Source organism: Oncorhynchus tshawytscha, linkage group LG29 (genome assembly GCF_018296145.1).
Source record: "Oncorhynchus tshawytscha isolate Ot180627B linkage group LG29, Otsh_v2.0, whole genome shotgun sequence".
Taxonomy (NCBI): Eukaryota; Metazoa; Chordata; class Actinopteri; order Salmoniformes; family Salmonidae; genus Oncorhynchus; species Oncorhynchus tshawytscha.
The window spans coordinates 25,155,995-25,175,250 of NC_056457.1; the positions used below are offsets into that span (position 1 = coordinate 25,155,995).

General features: G+C 45.7%; 1 protein-coding gene across 2 annotated transcripts; it reads left to right on the top strand.

The window, feature by feature from the left end:
* Positions 1-615: 615 nt before the first annotated feature.
* cip2a (cellular inhibitor of PP2A) lies at positions 616-14,074 on the top strand. 2 transcript variants are annotated; one of them, XM_042308734.1, is made up of 22 exons: positions 616-750; positions 1,102-1,204; positions 2,853-3,000; positions 3,132-3,244; positions 5,338-5,432; positions 5,528-5,624; positions 5,966-6,088; positions 7,134-7,279; positions 7,363-7,678; positions 7,831-7,993; positions 8,103-8,241; positions 8,319-8,418; positions 8,493-8,611; positions 8,682-8,865; positions 10,518-10,592; positions 12,313-12,423; positions 12,503-12,559; positions 12,655-12,794; positions 12,886-12,999; positions 13,075-13,157; positions 13,305-13,444; positions 13,701-14,074. In XM_042308734.1, exons 2-22 carry the CDS (start codon positions 1,103-1,105, stop codon positions 13,845-13,847), a joined length of 2,712 nt encoding a protein of 903 aa, XP_042164668.1. In that variant the 5' UTR covers positions 616-750; position 1,102; the 3' UTR covers positions 13,848-14,074. The 2 variants fall into 2 exon arrangements, with proteins under 2 accessions (XP_042164668.1, XP_042164669.1); XM_042308735.1 differs by having other exon boundaries at positions 10,524-10,592.
* The last annotated feature ends 5,182 nt before the right edge of the window (positions 14,075-19,256 follow it).

Consider the following 19,256-nt stretch of genomic DNA (forward strand, 5'->3'; position numbering starts at 1 on the left):
TGAAGGTTGTGCAATGTAACAGCAATATTTTTATTTTACCTTTATTTAGCTAACGTGGCAATTGTTTTCTCTCACAATTTTTTTTCAAGAATGATAGCAGCCTACCCAAGAAATAACAAATATTGATAACCATCTAGATGTCACCTTTATACATAGCCTACTACTCAATGGGAGGGCATGGAAGGCGACACTGTGACAGTGCCCTTAGCTCCTGCTTGACAAGAACTACTGGCAACACATGGGAAGTAGCTACCTAGTAGCCAATTTCAGGGTAACAGTCAAAGTAAGCACATGCATACAACGCATGAAGCAACAGTACACCCATAATGAAAGCTTTTAATCAAAAATAATCAATCATCAGTTTTATAACTGAAATGTACAATTATTTGTGTAAAACTAACTGTAATATGCGACTCAAACTCATCCTCTGGCTTAAAAACGAATTCCAAACTCTCGCGATATGGTAGCTCAAATATGTACGGTAGTTGCGTGGTTAGAAACGGAAGACAAAAAACACCGCTCAATCAAAACCGTCTAACCTATAGCAGAGCGCTTTCGACACACCTACTAATTTCCACACGCCCACTACTTTCCTTTCGACCAACACACCCACTTGCCCATACTCCGGTCGCCATATTGGAATGCAGCTACCCCCTTCAGTATCTCATTGGCTGTTCCGCTGTTCGAAGTGGAAAGCGGGAGGAAGTGGAAGACGTACGACAAGGCTTGACAGAAGCGGACAGAAATAATGTATGTATTTATTTTTTAAATCAAATTGGTGTTTATGTTATTGATGTATATTTCATAGAGTTACGTGAATAATGATAATCAATGCCGTTATAATTTGCCACATCTAAACATTAGTCGGGGATCATAACAATAGTTAGCCTAGGTAGCAAGCTAGTTAGCATGAACTGTTTTCCTTTGCTAACAAGTTGTCAAACCAAAGCCGTATCAGCTGTAGTTCAGCCATTTTTAAAAGTGTAACTATCTATACTGTTTGACTAAGCTTCCCAGCAAACACTCCAAACAACGTCTGTAGCTGATAAAGTGTCATACAGATGAACTGCTACTGAGCTCAAAAGGGCTGTTGTGTTGCAGAATGGACGTAACGACGTGTCTGAAGTCTCTCCTGCTGGCCATCCACCAGTACAGAGACAACAGGACGGCCCATAACGCTGCCCAGCTGCAGAAACAAGTGGAGGTCAGTTTCAACATGTCTACTTTGTGAGATATATCAACGTGACACTGAGCACGGTTACATGCACACAATACGAGTTGGGAGTGAACGTTATTTATAATAAGGATTACAGAAAATTGGACCACTGAAATGAAAATGGATGGGCCTCCCTTCAGCAAAATACACTTGACCTAAAAACTCCCTGAATGCTTGAAAAAAAAACAAGGGACCCTCCCCTATACCCCAAATAATAATTAAAATATAACATAGATAACAGAGAACTTGTCCACCGTTTACCCTCATGTCTTGGACAGACCAGAGCCTTAGATATGCAGTTTTAGAAACTGTTATTCATCCTGTAAGCATTACATGGCAACGCAGGAATTTTGATAGTGCACAGGTCTGCGGGCCAGAAGGTTGTGGGTTTGCAGACCACTTTGGACAAGAGTAGGGGTTGGAATTATCTCCTTTAGTGTAAAAACATTGCATGAATCTATCATCGTATTTGCAGGTCAGGAAAAAAATAGCCTTTTATAAAAATGTCATGCAGCTCTATGTCATTTTACATATTAGCAGCATCTATTTCTATACCTTTTTAAATGACCAAAATTACAGTCTAAGAATGGCCAGGGAGATAGATATATGTGTTGTTCTTGTTTGCAACGAAACTGTCCCTGTTTGCAAATAATAAAAACTGAGACGTCATTAGGAATCCGAGCATGGTACTTTCGAAAGTTAGGCCTACCTTTCCATCCCAGCCAGAGTAGGCCTACCTTTCCATCCCAGCCAGAGTAGGCCTACTGACGCAGAAAAATGGAAGCTTTAACTGCTGGCTGCTCTTCTTCTGTTGCTTAACTCAACGAGAGAAGGTCACAAGTGTTTCCCTAAAAGCTGTCTTGGTTGAAACATTTTCTATTGTACAGAAAGTGAATAGCTTAATCAATTGATTGCTTGTGAAGTAAAGTATGTATTTTTGTCTCCTCAGCTACAGAAAGTTGTAGCTCAGCCTCTGAATGTCAAAGAAACAAAACAATGATATCACTATATGCATCGCAGTCATGTTTTTCCAGGGTGTTTTACTGCTTGTTTCAAGCATAAAGTATTGCGGACCAAAGCGCTGTTATAGATCACTTTATATAATCGGATCCGTTTTAGTTTTCTTCCAAATCTTAAGCTTACAAGGGGTAGGCCTGTGCTTTTTTGCCATTTAGTTTAATGAAAGGTAGGAATATAGCATATCCCCTCAATTCGAGTCTTGGTTTTAACAGCCCTTCCACTGACACATAGGTAGGTTATTTAGAGTGCATGGTTGGTGAAGGAATTGACCGTTAAATCTATGCAAATAGCAGCCTATAGCCTAATTTTTGTCTGTCGAACAGGTAGGCATGCCTCTTGTTTCTTAAATAGGAAGAAATAGGCTTCAACACACAGCCCTCTTGTTAGTAAAGTCAAACTAAAATGAAGACTGTTGAAATGAATTATACCTACTGGAATTTGCCTACTTTCAGCACCATGAGCTGTCCATTTCTGATTGATTGTGCCAAAGCTGCTGCTTCAAGTTGCTTCAAATACGCAGCTAAAACGCAAATTAAGCTGTTTACATGTCTTGCCATAATCGGTTTATTATCAAATTATTAGTGTGCATGTAAATGTGTGTGTGTGTTGTGTGTAGGAGCTGTCAGGAATGCAGTGTGTTCGTCTGCTGTCGTCGGGCCAGGTCCTGCCCAGTGAGTGTGTCTGTGGACTTGTGGAGTTGGCAGGAGACCCTAACACTAGCCCCGCACTCACCGGAACCATAATCTCTCTACTGGCCCAACTAGGTACACACACACACAAATTCCCAACACATTTCAGTCATACTATTTTTGTCAACAGCCGACAATGTTTCTCTCACTCAAAAATAATACAAAACCAATTGAACTTGTGTTGGTGTGTGTGTTCTCTCCCCCAGTCTGTGATGATGAAAGCAGAGATGTTCTCCAGAGCAGTTATAACCTGACCAGCACTCTGGCCTCCATCATCCACTGCCACAGCTCCACCCCCAGGGAGCCCCTGGTACTACAAGTAAGGACAGAACTCTCCATATTGCCTGACAATCAGACTGGGATACCTCTGATTCACAGTGTAACATTAATGTCATACGTTTGTTTGGAAGTGCGTTCAGATTCCTATCTCCTGAAGCATGCGCAGAACCATGTAAACACGCGCATGAGCTCGGCAAGTATACATGCGTCACGTGCCTGTATTTTCATCTTGTGGGCATGCTTCACGTGATAGAAATCTGCACCCACTACCAGCACTTTGAAATATTTACGCATTTATACTTTCCTGTGGATATATTGTGAGACATTCCTACCTGAAAAAGGACCAACCACACGGACAACTGGTAAAGTAACATTTTATTCAGCATTCTGGCTTGTAGAGGTCGTGAGAGAACTCTCCTGCTCCAAACACTAATTTCTCCCCGACGTAGAATTATATGAAATCAACGTCTGGTCTTCAGGCTACTCACCAGAATGACATGATGAGACTTAACCAGGGGTCATGAACCCTGGTCTTGGAGAATTACGGCGCTACACAAAGCCACAGCTCTGGTGGGAAACATGGCTGTAGAATGTGATGTTCAACTACTACTGTAGTAACTCTGTGTGTCTCAGTGTCTAAAGGTGCTACAGACTCACATATAACTGCTGTAGTAACTCTCTGATCGTTTAAAACCTGTTTGGGATAGGGGGCAGCATTTTCACGTTTGGATGAAAAGCGTGCCCAGAGTAAACTGCCTGCTACTCAGTCCCAGTTGCTAATATATGCATATATATTTGAATGATGTCTGTGAGTATAACAGAACTCATATGGCAGGCAAAAACCTGAGAAAAATCCAACCAGGAAGTGGGAAATCTGAGGTTTGTAGTTTTTCAAAGCTTGGCCTATCGAAAACACAGTGCCTATGGGGTCAAATTGCACTTCCTAAGGCTTCCATTAGATGTCAACTGTCTTTAGAAACTTGTTTGAGGCTTCTACTGTAAAGGAGGGGCTCATAAGGGCTCTTTGAGTCAGTAGTCTGGCAGAGTGCCACAAGCTCGTGATGCTTGTTCACGTGAGAAGTAGCTCTCGTTCCATTGCTTTTCTACAGACAAAGGAATTCTCCGGTTGGAACATTATTGAAGATTTATGTTAAAAACATCCTAAAGATTGATTCTATACATCATTTGACATGTTTCTACCGACTGTAACAGAACTTTGGACAGAACGTTTGGACTTTGTCTGGACCTAGTGCTCGCACCTCATGAAGATGGATTACTGGGCTGAACGCGCTAACAACAAGGAGGTATTTGGACATAAATTATGAACTTTATCGAACAAATCAAACATTTATTGTGGAACTGGGATTCCTGGGAGCACATTCTGATGAAGATCATCAAAGGTAAGTCAATATTTATAATGCTATTTCTGACTAATGTTGACTCCAACATGGTGGATATTTCTTTGGCTGGTTTGGTCTCTGAGCGCCGTACTCAGATTATTGCATGGTGTGCCTTTTCCGTAAAGTTTTTAAAAATCTTTAATTCTGTGAATAACACTTGTATCTTTTATCAATGTTTATTATGAGTATTTCTGGAAATTGATGTGGCTCTCTGCAAAATCACTGGATGTTTTGGAAGCAAAACATTACTGAACGTAACGCGCCAATGTAAACTGAGATTTTTGGATATAAAAATGCACTTTATCGAACAAAACATACATGTATTGTGTAACATGATGTCCTATGAGTGTCATCTGATGAAGATCATCAAAGGTTAGTGATTATTTGTATCTATATTTCTGCTTTTTGTGACTCCTATCTTTGGCTGGAAAAATGGCTGTGTGTGTTTTTGTGACTTGGCTCTGACCTAACAATCATATGTTGTGCTTTCGCTGTAAAGCCTTTTTGAAATCGGACACGATGGGTAGATAAACTTCTTGTTAATCTTTCATCTGGTGTATTGCACTTGTTAATGTGTGAAAGTTGCATATTTCGTAAAAATATTTTTGAATTCCGCGCACTGCCTTTTCAGTGGAATGTTGTCGAGGGGTGCCGCTAGCGGAACCCCTAGCCACAAGAATTAAAGGTGCTACAGACTCACGTATAACTGCTGTAGTAACTCTGTGTGTCTCAGTGTTTAAAGGTGCTACAGAGACTCACCTATAACGGAGGGATATTCCACTGTGCCAACTACATCCATGAGCTCATAGACTTTCTGATGAGCAACATGTAAGATACCTCTCCTCTCTCTCTCCTCCCACTCCAGAGTATAGCAGAGGTGAATGTAAGTATTCATTTTGTCCCCTTTGTATACCCCCCTCCAGCCAGTCGCACAATGATGACATCACCATGCCATGCCTGGGTTTGATGGCTAACCTGGTTCGCTACAACCTGTCAGTCCAGACTCACATTAAAGCTCTGGTGAGGACCACCCTCTCTCTACCGCCGTCCATCCAGCTTTTCCATTTAACCCTTACTCACCCTCTTTTCTCTCCTTCGTTCTCTTTGATGGAACGGCTTGTTGTAATGGGAAGGCATTCTACTGAACGTTGGTTAACATCTGGGTGTGTGTGTTCCTACAGAGCAATGTGAAGGTGTTCTACTGAACGTTGGTTAACATCTGGGTGTGTGTGTTCCTACAGAGTAATGTGAAGGTGTTCTACTGAACGTTGGTTAACATCTGGGTGTGTGTGTTCCTACAGAGCAATGTGAAGGTGTTCTACTGAACGTTGGTTAACATCTGGGTGTGTGTGTTCCTACAGAGCAATGTGAAGGTGTTCTACCGAACCCTGATTAACTTCCTGGCCCACAACAGTTTGACGGTGGTGGTGTTCGCTCTCTCCATACTGGCCAGCCTCACTCTCAATGAAGATGTGGGGGAGAAGGTAACACAGAGACACACACACACACACACAGAGAGACACACACACACACACAGAGAGACACACACACACACAGAGAGACACACACACACAGACACACACACACACACACACAGACACACACACACACACACACACACACACACACACAGAGACACACACACACAGAGACACACACACACAGAGACACACACACACAGACACACACACAGACACACACACACACACAGAGACACACACACACAGAGACACACACACACACAGAGACACACACACACACATAGAGACACACACACACAGAGACACACACACACACACACACAGAGACAGACACACACACAGAGACACACACAGAGACACACACACACACAGAGACACACACACACACACAGAGACACACACACACACAGACACACACACACACAGAGACACACACACACACAGAGACACACACACACACACACACAAAGACACGCACACACACACACAGAGACACACACACACACACACACACACACACAGAGACACACACACACAGAGACACACACACACACACACACAGAGACACACACACACACACGCACAGAGACACACACACACGCACAGAGACACACACACGCACAGAGACACACACACACACAGATACACACACACACAGAGACACAGAGATGCACACACACACTCACGCACACACGCATAGAGACACGCCCACACCCTCACGCACAGAGACACACTCACGCACAGAGACACACTCACGCACAGAGACACACTCACGCACAGAGACACACTCACGCACAGAGACACACTCACGCACAGAGACACACGCACGCGCAGAGACACGCTCACGCACGCGCAGAGACACGCTCACGCACGCGCAGAGACACACACACGCGCGCGCAGAGAGACACGCAGAGACACACACAATGACACGCAGAGACACACACAATGACACGCAGAGACACACACAATGACACGCAGAGACAAACACACACGCAGAGACACACACGCAGAGACACCAAGGTTTTCTGGGTGTGTGTGTGTGTTTCAGCTGTTCCATTCTAAGAACATCCACCAGACATTCCAGCTGATCTTTAACATCATCGTCAACGGCGATGGAACCCTAACCAGGAAGTACTCTGTAGACCTACTGGTGGACCTGCTAAAGAACCCCAAGATGGCGGACTACCTGACTAGGTATACACACACACATACATACATATATAGTTTTATAGAAGAATAGAAGTAATGTTGTTTATGTCTCTCCCTCCTCTCTGTAGGTATGAACACTTCTCAGTGTGCGTGTCCCAGGTGTTGGGTCTGCTACATGTTAAAGACCCGGACTCTGCTGCCAAGGTGTTGGAGCTGCTCCTGGCTCTGTGTGGTGTGTCAGGCCTGAGGTCTCTGCTGTGTGAGGTCGTGTTCCGTCCCGCCGCCCCACGGCTCCGAGCTGCCAGCCGCAGACAGGGGGCGGGCCTAGACGCAGGGCAGAAAACCGAGCCGGGCTTAGCTCTCATCCAATGGCTGAGCTCTCCGGCTGAGGGGGAGGAGTTATGCTGTCTACAGGCCCTGCAGCTGCTGACTGAACTACTGGAAGTACGGCAGCCCTACACGGACACACAGAACTAAAAGTGGAAACCTGGATTTCACTACAACGCTTTCACCAATTCAGTCTAGCACAGTGATGACTCCTGCAGATAAAGGGACTTGCACTGATTGGCTCTTTGTCCTGGTGTTTTTCCCTCCAGGAGGCGTTGGGTTCACAGGTCGTGTCTGTGTGTGTGTTGGGCTTCGTTGAGTTGTTGGTTCCAGTAGTGTTGGATCTACTGCAGGGACTGGACCCAGCCGCACCAGACAGCAAGCTCAGAACACACTGCATACGCACAACACACACCACCAGCCTGCTGCTAAATATCCTTTATGTGTGTGTGTGTGTGTGTGTGTGTGTGTGTGTGTGTGTGTGTGTGTGTGTGTGTGTGTGTGTGTGTGTGTGTGTGTGTATCAGCCTTAACTCTTCCACTGCTGTGTAGTGAGGACTCGGTGTGTAGGGTGGTGTCTCGTCAGATGAGCTCCCAGCTCTGTCTCTCTCAGGTGGAACTACTGCTCTCCTGTTGCCATAACAATGACCCGCTCACCTGCGGCCACGACAGTAGCCTCAGGTCAGTGACCAGACACACCCTCAGAACACACACACACACACACAGAACATGGTTGTTAACACCTGTGTGTGTTCCAGTCAGGTGTGTGGTGAGGCTGTGTTGAAGGCTGTGGAGTTGATGAGTAAATTGAGACAGCAGGTGAAGGACATGGAGACCAGCTTCTACAGAATACTACAGGTACACACACACACACACACACACCTGTGGAGCCGAGCTTAAAGATTGCCATAGTTAAATGTCTCTCCCTACAGGACCAGAGGATGGTCACGCCCCTCTCTCTGGCGCTGACGTCCAGTCACAGAGAGCATGTTCAGACCGGGCTTCGTCTACTGTTGGAGGCCACGCCTCTCCCAGACTTCCCTTCGCTGGTGTGAGTGATTGAACACATACCCACATGTTTAGTCAGTCAGTGTTTATTCTGACTGCTGCCTGTGTCTCAGTCTAGGGGAGAGCATCGCTGCCAACAATGCATATCGCCAGAGGGAGGCTGAGCTGTCTGTCAAACGGGTTGCTGTGCAACAGGATGTCCCAGCCCCCATGGGGAAAAGCCTATCAGGGCCTTCTCCCTCCAGCCCCTCCCACAGCATTCACAGCCTCATAGAGAAACTACAGAACGGCATGGAGGTGTGTGCGTCTGTATTCTGACGTGTGTTGTAGATGGTGTGTGTGAGTCTGTATTCTGACGTGTGTTGTAGATCGTGTGTGTGAGTCTGTATTCTGACGTGTGTTGTAGATGGTGTGTGTGAGTCTGTATTCTGACGTGTGTTGTAGATGGTGTGTGTGTGTCTGTATTCTGACGTGTGTTGTAGATGGTGTGTGTGTGTCTGTATTCTGACGTGTGTTGTAGATGGTGTGTGTGTGTCTGTATTCTGACGTGTGTTGTAGATGGTGTGTGTGTGTCTGTATTCTGACGTGTGTTGTAGATGGTGTGTGTGTGTCTGTATTCTGACGTGTGTTGTAGATGTTGTGTGTGTGTCTGTATTCTGACGTGTGTTGTAGATGGTGTGTGTGAGTCTGTATTCTGGCGTGTGTTGTAGATGGTGTGTCTGTATTCTGACCTGTGTTGTAGATGGTGTGTGTGAGTCTGTATTCTGACGTGTGTTGTAGATGGTGTGTGTGTGTCTGTATTCTGACGTGTGTTGTAGATGGTGTGTGTGAGTCTGTATTCTGACGTGTGTTGTAGATCGTGTGTGTGAGTCTGTATTCTGACGTGTGTTGTAGATGGTGTGTGTGTGTGTCTGTATTCTGACGTGTGTTGTAGATGGTGTGTGTGTCTGTATTCTGACGTGTATTGTAGATGGTGTGTGTGTGTCTGTATTCTGACGTGTGTTGTATATGGTGTGTGTGAGTCTGTATTCTGACGTGTGTTGTAGATGGTGTGTCTGTATTCTGACCTGTGTTGTAGATGGTGTGTGTGAGTCTGTATTCTGACGTGTGTTGTAGATGGTGTGTGTGTCTGTATTCTGACGTGTGTTGTAGATGGTGTGTGTGTGTCTGTATTCTGACGTGTGTTGTAGATGGTGTGTGTGTGTCTGTATTCTGACGTGTGTTGTAGATGGTGTGTGTGTGTCTGTATTCTGACGTGTGTTGTAGATGTTGTGTGTCTGTATTCTGACGTGTGTTGTAGATGGTGTGTGTGAGTCTGTATTCTGACGTGTGTTGTAGATGGTGTGTCTGTATTCTGACCTGTGTTGTAGATGGTGTGTGTGAGTCTGTATTCTGACGTGTGTTGTAGATGGTGTGTGTGTGTCTGTATTCTGACGTGTGTTGTAGATGGTGTGTGTGAGTCTGTATTCTGACGTGTGTTGTAGATCGTGTGTGTGAGTCTGTATTCTGACGTGTGTTGTAGATGGTGTGTGTCTGTATTCTGACGTGTGTTGTAGATGGTGTGTGTGTCTGTATTCTGACGTGTATTGTAGATGGTGTGTGTGTGTCTGTATTCTGACGTGTGTTGTATATGGTGTGTGTGAGTCTGTATTCTGACGTGTGTTGTAGATGGTGTGTCTGTATTCTGACCTGTGTTGTAGATGGTGTGTGTGAGTCTGTATTCTGACGTGTGTTGTAGATGGTGTGTGTGTCTGTATTCTGACGTGTATTGTAGATCGTGTGTGTGAGTCTGTATTCTGACGTGTGTTGTAGATGGTGTGTGTCTGTATTCTGACGTGTGTTGTAGATGGTGTGTGTGTCTGTATTCTGACGTGTATTGTAGATGGTGTGTGTGTGTCTGTATTCTGACGTATGTTGTATATGGTGTGTGTGACGTGTATGTGTTGTAGTTGCAGGATCAGATGAAGGATGTGCGTGTGTCAGAGATCATGGATGTTTATGAACAGAAGATCTCCTCTCTGGCGGTGAGGATCTCTCCCAGAACTTCCAACTCCATACCTGTCAACTGATGGTCACGGTGGTGCTGTCAACTCTGACGGTCACGGTGGTGCTGTCAACTCTGACGGTCACGGTGGTGCTGTCAACTCTGATGGTCACGGTGGTGCTGTCAACTCTGACGGTCACGGTGGTGCTGTCAACTCTGACGGTCACGGTGGTGCTGTCAACTCTGACGGTCACGGTGGTGCTGTCAACTCTGACGGTCACTGTGGTGCTGTCAACTCTGACGGTCACGGTGGTGCTGTCAACTCTGACGGTCACTGTGGTGCTGTCAACTCTGACGGTCACGGTGGTGCTGTCAACTCTGACGGTCACTGTGGTGCTGTCAACTCTGACGGTCACGGTGGTGCTGTCAACTCTGACGGTCACGGTGGTGCTGTCAACTCTGACGGTCACGGTGGTGCTGTCAACTCTGACGGTCACGGTGGTGCTGTCAACTCTGACGGTCACGGTGGTGCTGTCAACTCTGACGGTCACGGTGGTGCTGTCAACTCTGACGGTCACGGTGGTGCTGTCAACTCTGCCGGTCACGGTGGTGCTGTCAACTCTGCCGGTCACGGTGGTGCTGTCAACTCTGACGGTCACGGTGGTGCTGTCAACTCTGCCGGTCACGGTGGTGCTGTCAACTCTGCCGGTCACGGTGGTGCTGTCAACTCTGACGGTCACGGTGGTGCTGTCAACTCTGACGGTCACGGTGGTGCTGTCAACTCTGACGGTCACGGTGGTGCTGTCAACTCTGACGGTCACGGTGGTGCTGTCAACTCTGACGGTCACGGTGGTGCTGTCAACTCTGACGGTCACTGTGGTGCTGTCAACTCTGACGGTCACGGTGGTGCTGTCAACTCTGACGGTCACTGTGGTGCTGTCAACTCTGCCGGTCACGGTGGTGCTGTCAACTCTGCCGGTCACGGTGGTGCTGTCAACTCTGCCGGTCACGGTGGTGCTGTCAACTCTGCCGGTCACGGTGGTGCTGTCAACTCTGCCGGTCACGGTGGTGCTGTCAACTCTGCCGGTCACGGTGGTGCTGTCAACTCTGACGGTCACGGTGGTGCTGTCAACTCTGACGGTCACGGTGGTGCTGTCAACTCTGACGGTCACTGTGGTGCTGTCAACTCTGACGGTCACGGTGGTGCTGTCAACTCTGACGGTCACTGTGGTGCTGTCAACTCTGACGGTCACGGTGGTGCTGTCAACTCTGACGGTCACTGTGGTGCTGTCAACTCTGACGGTCACGGTGGTGCTGTCAACTCTGACGGTCACGGTGGTGCTGTCAACTCTGACGGTCACGGTGGTGCTGTCAACTCTGCCGGTCACGGTGGTGCTGTCAACTCTGACGGTCACGGTGGTGCTGTCAACTGTCAACTCTGACGGTCACTGTGGTGCTGTCAACTCTGACGGTCACGGTGGTGCTGTCAACTCTGACGGTCACTGTGGTGCTGTCAACTCTGACGGTCACTGTGGTGCTGTCAACTCTGACGGTCACGGTGGTGCTGTCAACTGTCAACTCTGACGGTCACTGTGGTGCTGTCAACTCTGACGGTCACTGTGGTGCTGTCAACTCTGACGGTCACTGTGGTGCTGTCAACTGTCAACTCATTTCCACCATTTCTTTGCATTTGTTGTAACCACCATGAGACATTTAATTGAGTTAGTATTGTAACAGCTTCTCTCTCCCTCTCTCTCCAGTCTAAAGAGGGGAGGTTACAGGATCTGTTAGAGGCCAAAGCTCTGGCTCTCTCTCAGGCCGACCGCCTCATCACTCAGTACCGCTGTCAACGAGCTCAGGCAGAGGCCGAGGTAACACACACACACACAGACGCGCACACAGAGGCCTTGGCTTCTAACACAGATGGCCTTTGTCTCGGTCTCTCTGTAGGCACGTAAGCTAGCATCTATGCTGAAGGAGGCAGAACAGAGGAGAGAGGAGCTGCAGGTTCGTAACAGAAGAGTTAGCACATGCTAAGAGGTTTAGCATTACTGTTCTGCTAAAGACTAGCTAGCAGATGCTAACAGGTGTGTGTCCGTTAGGTGGAGTTGGGCAGCCAGGTGCTGGAGGCAGAGAGGGCGAAGGGAGACATCGAGGAGTTGTTGCAACACAATGCTAGGCTGCAGGCTGACTCTCAGGAACACCAGTCTCTCAAAGGCTCCTATAACCAGCTGCTTAACAGGTCACACTCTCACACACTGATCTCTATGGTCTTCTCTACAAAGACGTTTCACATGCATGTATTTGATGATGCGATTCCTGTTCCTGTGTAGGTTTAATGAGAGTGAACGTCTGTTGAAGGAGCTGCAGGTGGCTCATATCTCCCTCATTAAACAGATGGACACACTGAGGAAGACCCAGGACACACTACGACTACAGCACGACAAGTAAGACACACACAGTAGCAATAAAAACATTCCCTCGCCAACTATTTACAATCATTTTTTCTTTCTCTTTTTCAGGGCATTGTGTGAGCTGAAAGAGAGGCAGGAGCAAATGAAATCCTTTCAATCAGAGCTTCAGCAGAGAAACTGTGACATCACAGGTCAGTTTGAGCTAAACCAGTTACCACTCTCTTACTCTCTCTCCTTCCCTCTCTTACTCCCAACCCCTTCTCTCTCCTACTTTCCCTCACTTTTACTGTCTCTCTCTTTCTCCCTTTCTCTCGCTAACTCTGTCCCTCTTCTCTCAGGTCTGCGTGGTGAGTTGCGGGGTCAAGAGGAGAGGGGGAGAGCGAAAGAGAAAGAGAGGGAAGAACTAGAGGAAACAGTGGATATTCTGAGGAAGGAACTCAACAAGACTGAGCTGGCCAGAAAAGACGCCAGCATCAGGGTAAGAACACACTGGTAAAGTATTGGAGTAGGGAGGGTGTCGCCAGCTAGCTTGTACACAGTACTGAATAAGATAATAACCAACTCCACAAGGGGAGATCTAAATGATTATAATACAAAGTCCTTTCTGGTAAGGAAGTTGGCTAAGTCTGTGTCCCCTCTCCTTCCCTGTCCCCTCCCCTCTCCTCTCCTGTCTACTCTCCTTTCCTTCACCCTGTCCTTTCCTCCTGTCCCCTCTCGTGTCCTCTCCTCTCCAGGCGTCCTCTCTGGAGCTGCAGAAAGCCCAGGTGGAGGCCAAACTGCAGAAGAAAGAGGACGAGCTGAACAAACACTCTTCTATGATCGCCATGATACACAGCCTCAGCTCTGGCAAACAGAAGAGTGACGTCAACCTGTCCCTCTGAGACACAAACACACACTGCCAATCTGTCTCTGTGTCATCTGCACACACACACACACAGGATCAGAAGGAATGGATATTTTTAAACTGATTTAGTAACTCATTTCTGTAATTTTAATGTACCGCTATCTGCATTTTTAAACCCATTGTCCATATATCCTGCATTTACCATTATTTTACCATCTGTTTTTCTGTTGTATTGACGTCTAAATAAATATTAACTGGTCTGATGATCAGTGTGTTTGGGATTTTATCTGTAGTGACATAGTGGGAACAGCAGGAGCCGAGTTTGAACCAGCAACCCAGTGTTTTATGGGAAGAATGACCTGACCTCTTATCTAAGTCCAGACCTCTTAGCAGAGGCTGTAGTAGACTGGACTCACAGGTGGGGTACAGGACAGTGAAGGGGAGTTTTAGACATGTCCAACTTCCCTACCAAAACCTACAGCACTGTGTACAGAGACACAGTAGGCATTTTGCTCTTTAAATTATAATCTGTGCCCCGGCCACAGGCGAACGCACACATGCCTTACAATGTCCTCCGAATGTCATTCAGACTGTAATGCACCAGACAGCTTTCAAAGACTGGTGCAGTGTTGCCTTGGAGACCAGGCATTTTTGACTAGGCCTACTCACTGATCCAAATGTAAAGAGGGGGAAAACAGGTTGGGGTTGAGCAGGCAACATGAGGTAGAAGTAAAATAAGACTAGTAAAGTGAATGTATTTAATGTTCACAGTATAATGAGGAATGATCCAGTGCTATTATGGCAGTACTTTTCTCCTCAATATCAAAACATAAGGAAAACAAACATTCACAGATAACTAAATGGACCAATAGAAAATAATCACAGTACCTATACAATAGTAACATGTTATTTAACTGGTAACTACAGAGGAGGGGAAGTTTTTGGTCAAATAGTCTTGCTTAGCATAAGAAGCACTTGAATGTCCACTTTGAATAGGCCCATTTTCACCTCTAGGTCAACCTTGTCTTGATTCTGAAGCACTGCTACAGTATTGTGGTTATGGCTGTTAGCCCAGCTAGCACACCTGGTTCCTTGGAAGTTGTGGGAATGTACTTTTTTTTTTGGTTTCCCATTCGTTCTGGTAACAATGCCATACGTTTCCTGACCGTTAAAACTGAACGTTTCTAAACGTTCTGAGAATGGAAGTGAACATTTAGCCTGTTCTGGGAATGTACATTTTTAGGTTGCAGGGAGAATCTGCACATGTTTTTCTATGGTTCTTATCGTGGAAATATTCGGTCAATCATATTTCACAAATACCGGAGCCTGTGAGATCAAATAGACTTCTACTACATGACAAAAGCCGAGCTGGTTCATGAAGACAAATGCCCTGACCTTGATTCTACCTGCCCTTCGGTACCTATTGGACTCTGATCTGGTTTGGACCTTTTTGCCTGTCCTCGACCATTCTCTTGCCTACCCCTTTGGATTAATAAACATTGTAAGACTCCAACCATCTGCCTCCTGTGTCTGCATCTGAGTCTCGCCTTGTGCCTTGATAGGATAGGTGTGTAAGCAATATGATTATAACTACACCTTGTAATTGTGTAGGTGAAATTGTCATCATTGCTCATTTGCGTGTATGCAACTGGAGAATTATCCAATTGTCACCTTTCCACTTTGTCCTCCCCTGGGTCAATATCCCTTCCTTCTGTCTGAGGCACTGGTGTGTCTGCTGTGGCTGACCCCTCTTCTCCTTGATCTGGTGTGTCTGCTGTGGCTGACCCCTCTTCTTCTTGATCTGGTGTGTCTGCTGTGGCTGACCCCTCTTCTTCTTGATCTGGTGTGTGTGCTGTGACTGACCCCACTTCTTCTTGATCTGGTGTGTCTGCTGTGACTGACCCCTCTTCTTCTTGATCTGGTGTGCCTGCTGTGGCTGACCCCTCTTCTTCTTGATCTGGTGTGTCTTCTGTGGCTGACCCCTCTTCTCCTTGATCTGGTGTGTCTGCTGTGGCTGACCCCTCTTCTCCTTGATCTGGTGTGTCTGCTGTGGCTGACCCCTCTTCTCCTTGATCTGGTGTGTCTGCTGTGGCTGACCCCTCTTCTCCTTGATCTGGTGTGTCTGCTGTGACTGACCCCTCTTCTTCTTGATCTTGTTGTCTTTCTGTCTTCCCCTCTTCCTTCTTCATTCTGAAGTGGTTTTCCACTCTGATCGTTTTCATTTGGACCATTTGTATTTGCTGGAGGGGGATGGGTGAGTTTAGGGTGAGTTAGCAGGATTCAGACACACAAACAGCTAGTATGAGTAATTGCATGTAACCATAAGGACATGAATATTCCATGAAGGTCTACCTGTGGCAGAGAGTGACTCTCCCTCTTCAGATGACCATGTTACGTCTGCATTGGGGCAGAAAATCTTGAGACAGTAAAGTAGCAGAAACTGAAAGCTGTTCATCAAAAGCCACCAATGTAACTCTCCTCTCGGTTCATCAGTAGGTGGTTGTGTTAAATGGTTCAACAGATTATGATGTCATCATCATCAAATCAAATCAAATCAAATTTTATTTGTCACATACACATGGTTAGCAGATGTTAATGCGAGTGTAGCGAAATGCTTGTGCTTCTAGTTCTGACAATGCAGTAATAACGAGCAAGTAATCTAACTAACAATTCAAAAAAAAACTACTGTCATACACAGTGTAAGGGGATAAAGAATATGTACATAAGGATATATGAATGAGTGATGGTACAGAGCAGCATAGGCAAGATACAGTAGATGATATCGAGTACAGTATATACATATGAGATAAGTATGTAAACCAAGTGGCATAGTTAAAGTGGCTAGTGATACATGTATTACATAAGGATGCAGTCGATGATATAGAGTACAGTATCAACGTATGCATATGAGATGAACAATGTAGGGTAAGTAACATTATATAAGGTAGCATTGTTTAAAGTGGCTAGTGATATATTTACATCATTTCCCATCGATTCCCATGATTAAAGTGGCTGGAGTAGAGTCAGTGTCATTGACAGTGTGTTGGCAGTAGCCACTCAATGTTAGTGGTGGCTGTTTAACAGTCTGATGGCCTTGAGATAGAAGCTGTTTTTCAGTCTCTCGGTCCCAGCTTTGATGCACCTGTACTGACCTCGCCTTCTGGATGGCAGCGGGGTGAACAGGCAGTGGCTCGGGTGGTTGATGTCCTTGATGATCTTTATGGCCTTCCTGTAGCATCGGGTGGTGTAGGTGTCCTGGAGGGCAGGTAGTTTGCCCCCGGTGATGCGTTGTGCAGACCTCACTACCCTCTGGAGAGCCTTACGGTTGAGGGCGGTGCAGTTGCCATACCAGGCGGTGATACAGCCCGCCAGGATGCTCTCGATTGTGCATCTGTAGAAGTTTGTGAGTGCTTTTGGTGACAAGCCGAATTTCTTCAGCCTCCTGAGGTTGAAGAGGCGCTGCTGCGCCTTCCTCACGATGCTGTCTGTGTGAGTGGACCAATTCAGTTTGTCTGTGATGTGTATGCCGAGGAACTTAAAACTTGCTACCCTCTCCACTACTGTTCCATCGATGTGGAACATAACTTAACATAACTCATCATAACTTACCTCTCAGCAGGTAACATATCACTGCTGCTATAATCACTGCAGCTATTATTATACCAGTGATTGAACCTGGACTCAGTCCATCTGAAACTGAAGGAGAAAATACAGAGTATCAGTTTTACTGTTGAATGTGATCCTGTGACTTACAGTGAGGGGAAACAGTAAGAGTAAACTTTGTACCATCAGATAGTTTATCAGGTGTGATCTGCAGGTAGGTGAGGATCAGGTGTGTGTCTCTGGCAGTAGAGAGTTCACAGCTGTAGGTCCCCTGGTGGACCATGGTTAACTTGTGGAGCTAAAGGCTGCCAGAGTAAGACAAACTCTGAACCTGCTCCTTCCACTGGTCATCAATATACATCTGAGATGTGCCCTTGGTGTAGGTGGAGGTGAGGATGGTGTCTATCTGGTTGAACCTCCAGGTGAGGTTAAAGGTCAGGAGGTCAGACTGAGAAACACTGCAGGGGATGGACACCTCACTGCTTGGAGAACCCTGGACAGGAGCTGAGATGAGGTCATGAGAAAGAGCCTTTTTAGCCTAATCTTTGCATTCTGTCTCACATTGATGTGTTGTTGTTGTACAGTTTGCAGCCAGTTAAATATATTGATTAATTTATTCATTGATTTATGAATTGTTTGATTAATAGTTTGATCAATCGATAACCTTGCTATTTCAGGGTTGCTGTCCTTTCTATTGTCCCAGAGGTCACGGTACAGATGTTGGTTTGGTTTCTGCTAAACTGTTTTGTGCTGGTGATGTCATAGAGGCCCTGGTCATCCACCTTGATGCTGGTGGAGTTCTGGATGGTTCCAGGGTCAAATGAAAGGTCAGAGGGGGGGTCAGTGGTCCAGGTGAGTTTAGGCTCATGGTAGATACCTGTAGACCTGCAGGTGATGATGTCATCTGATAACTGTATGTCCAACAAGTGGACTGGAGCTGCAACAAAGTAGACATTACACATGGAGCAGCCATAAAGTGATCATCATAGACAGACAGATAGACATTCCATACACCCACAAGGGGAGATCTAAATGATTATAATACCTTTTAACATTTTCCATACTTACAGTATGTGTAGGCATAGGTAGTAATGCAATTTGGATGATGCATTGTAAGTGTATTCTTCAATTATTTTATACAATCGTCTTCTTTGGTAACAAATTTCATTCAGAAATGATGGCCTAATAATAATAATAAAAATGGTGCTCTGGTAGGCTACCTAAACAAATAGCACTATACCACTGGTTTTAATCAATGTAAAGCAACTGCCATGTGTGGTCAACTGATCATTGGGACAGCCTTATTGTGCTGTTTTGACACAACTCATCTTGATAAATCAATCAATGTCAGATGTACTGTAACAGTAGGGCTACCTACACAATAACCTTAGATGGGGTTATTGACCAAAATCGATTGAATTATTATTAATAATAATAATAATAGCATATGGAATAAATCATAGCGATGCAGGAAGGGGTGCTGGAAGTGCTGCAGATAAATAGAATTACATTTGCCAAATTGTATAATTACTCCTGTCTCTGTACATATAACTGAAATCATTGAAAATGCTATACCAGCCTAATTTAGCCATAGAGAAATAATAGCTATTTATTTTAAATGCTGTAGATTGTGTTTTGTCACAATATGAGCGTATAGGCCTAGTTTACAGTCGATTGAGCAGCCCATGCGGCAAATATCAAACAGCTGATTGTTGAGTTGTGGCTGTCAATGAACAGCAGGCAGTGGCTAGAAGGTATTTTGAAAAATGTCTAAATATAATTGTGGGAAAAATGTGTTTGAATAGATGAGTGCCACTGGAAAGTTGGTGGACTATAATTTGTT

Coding starts and splice junctions, on each gene's coding strand:
- cip2a (XM_042308734.1), top strand. CDS start 1,103: ATGGACGTAACGACGTGTCTGAAGTCTCTCCTGCTGGCCATCCACCAG. Junction 1,205..2,852: donor AGCTGCAGAAACAAGTGGAG/GTCAGTTTCAAC, acceptor TGTTGTGTGTAG/GAGCTGTCAGGAATGCAGTG. Junction 6,089..7,133: donor ATGAAGATGTGGGGGAGAAG/GTAACACAGAGA, acceptor TGTGTGTTTCAG/CTGTTCCATTCTAAGAACAT.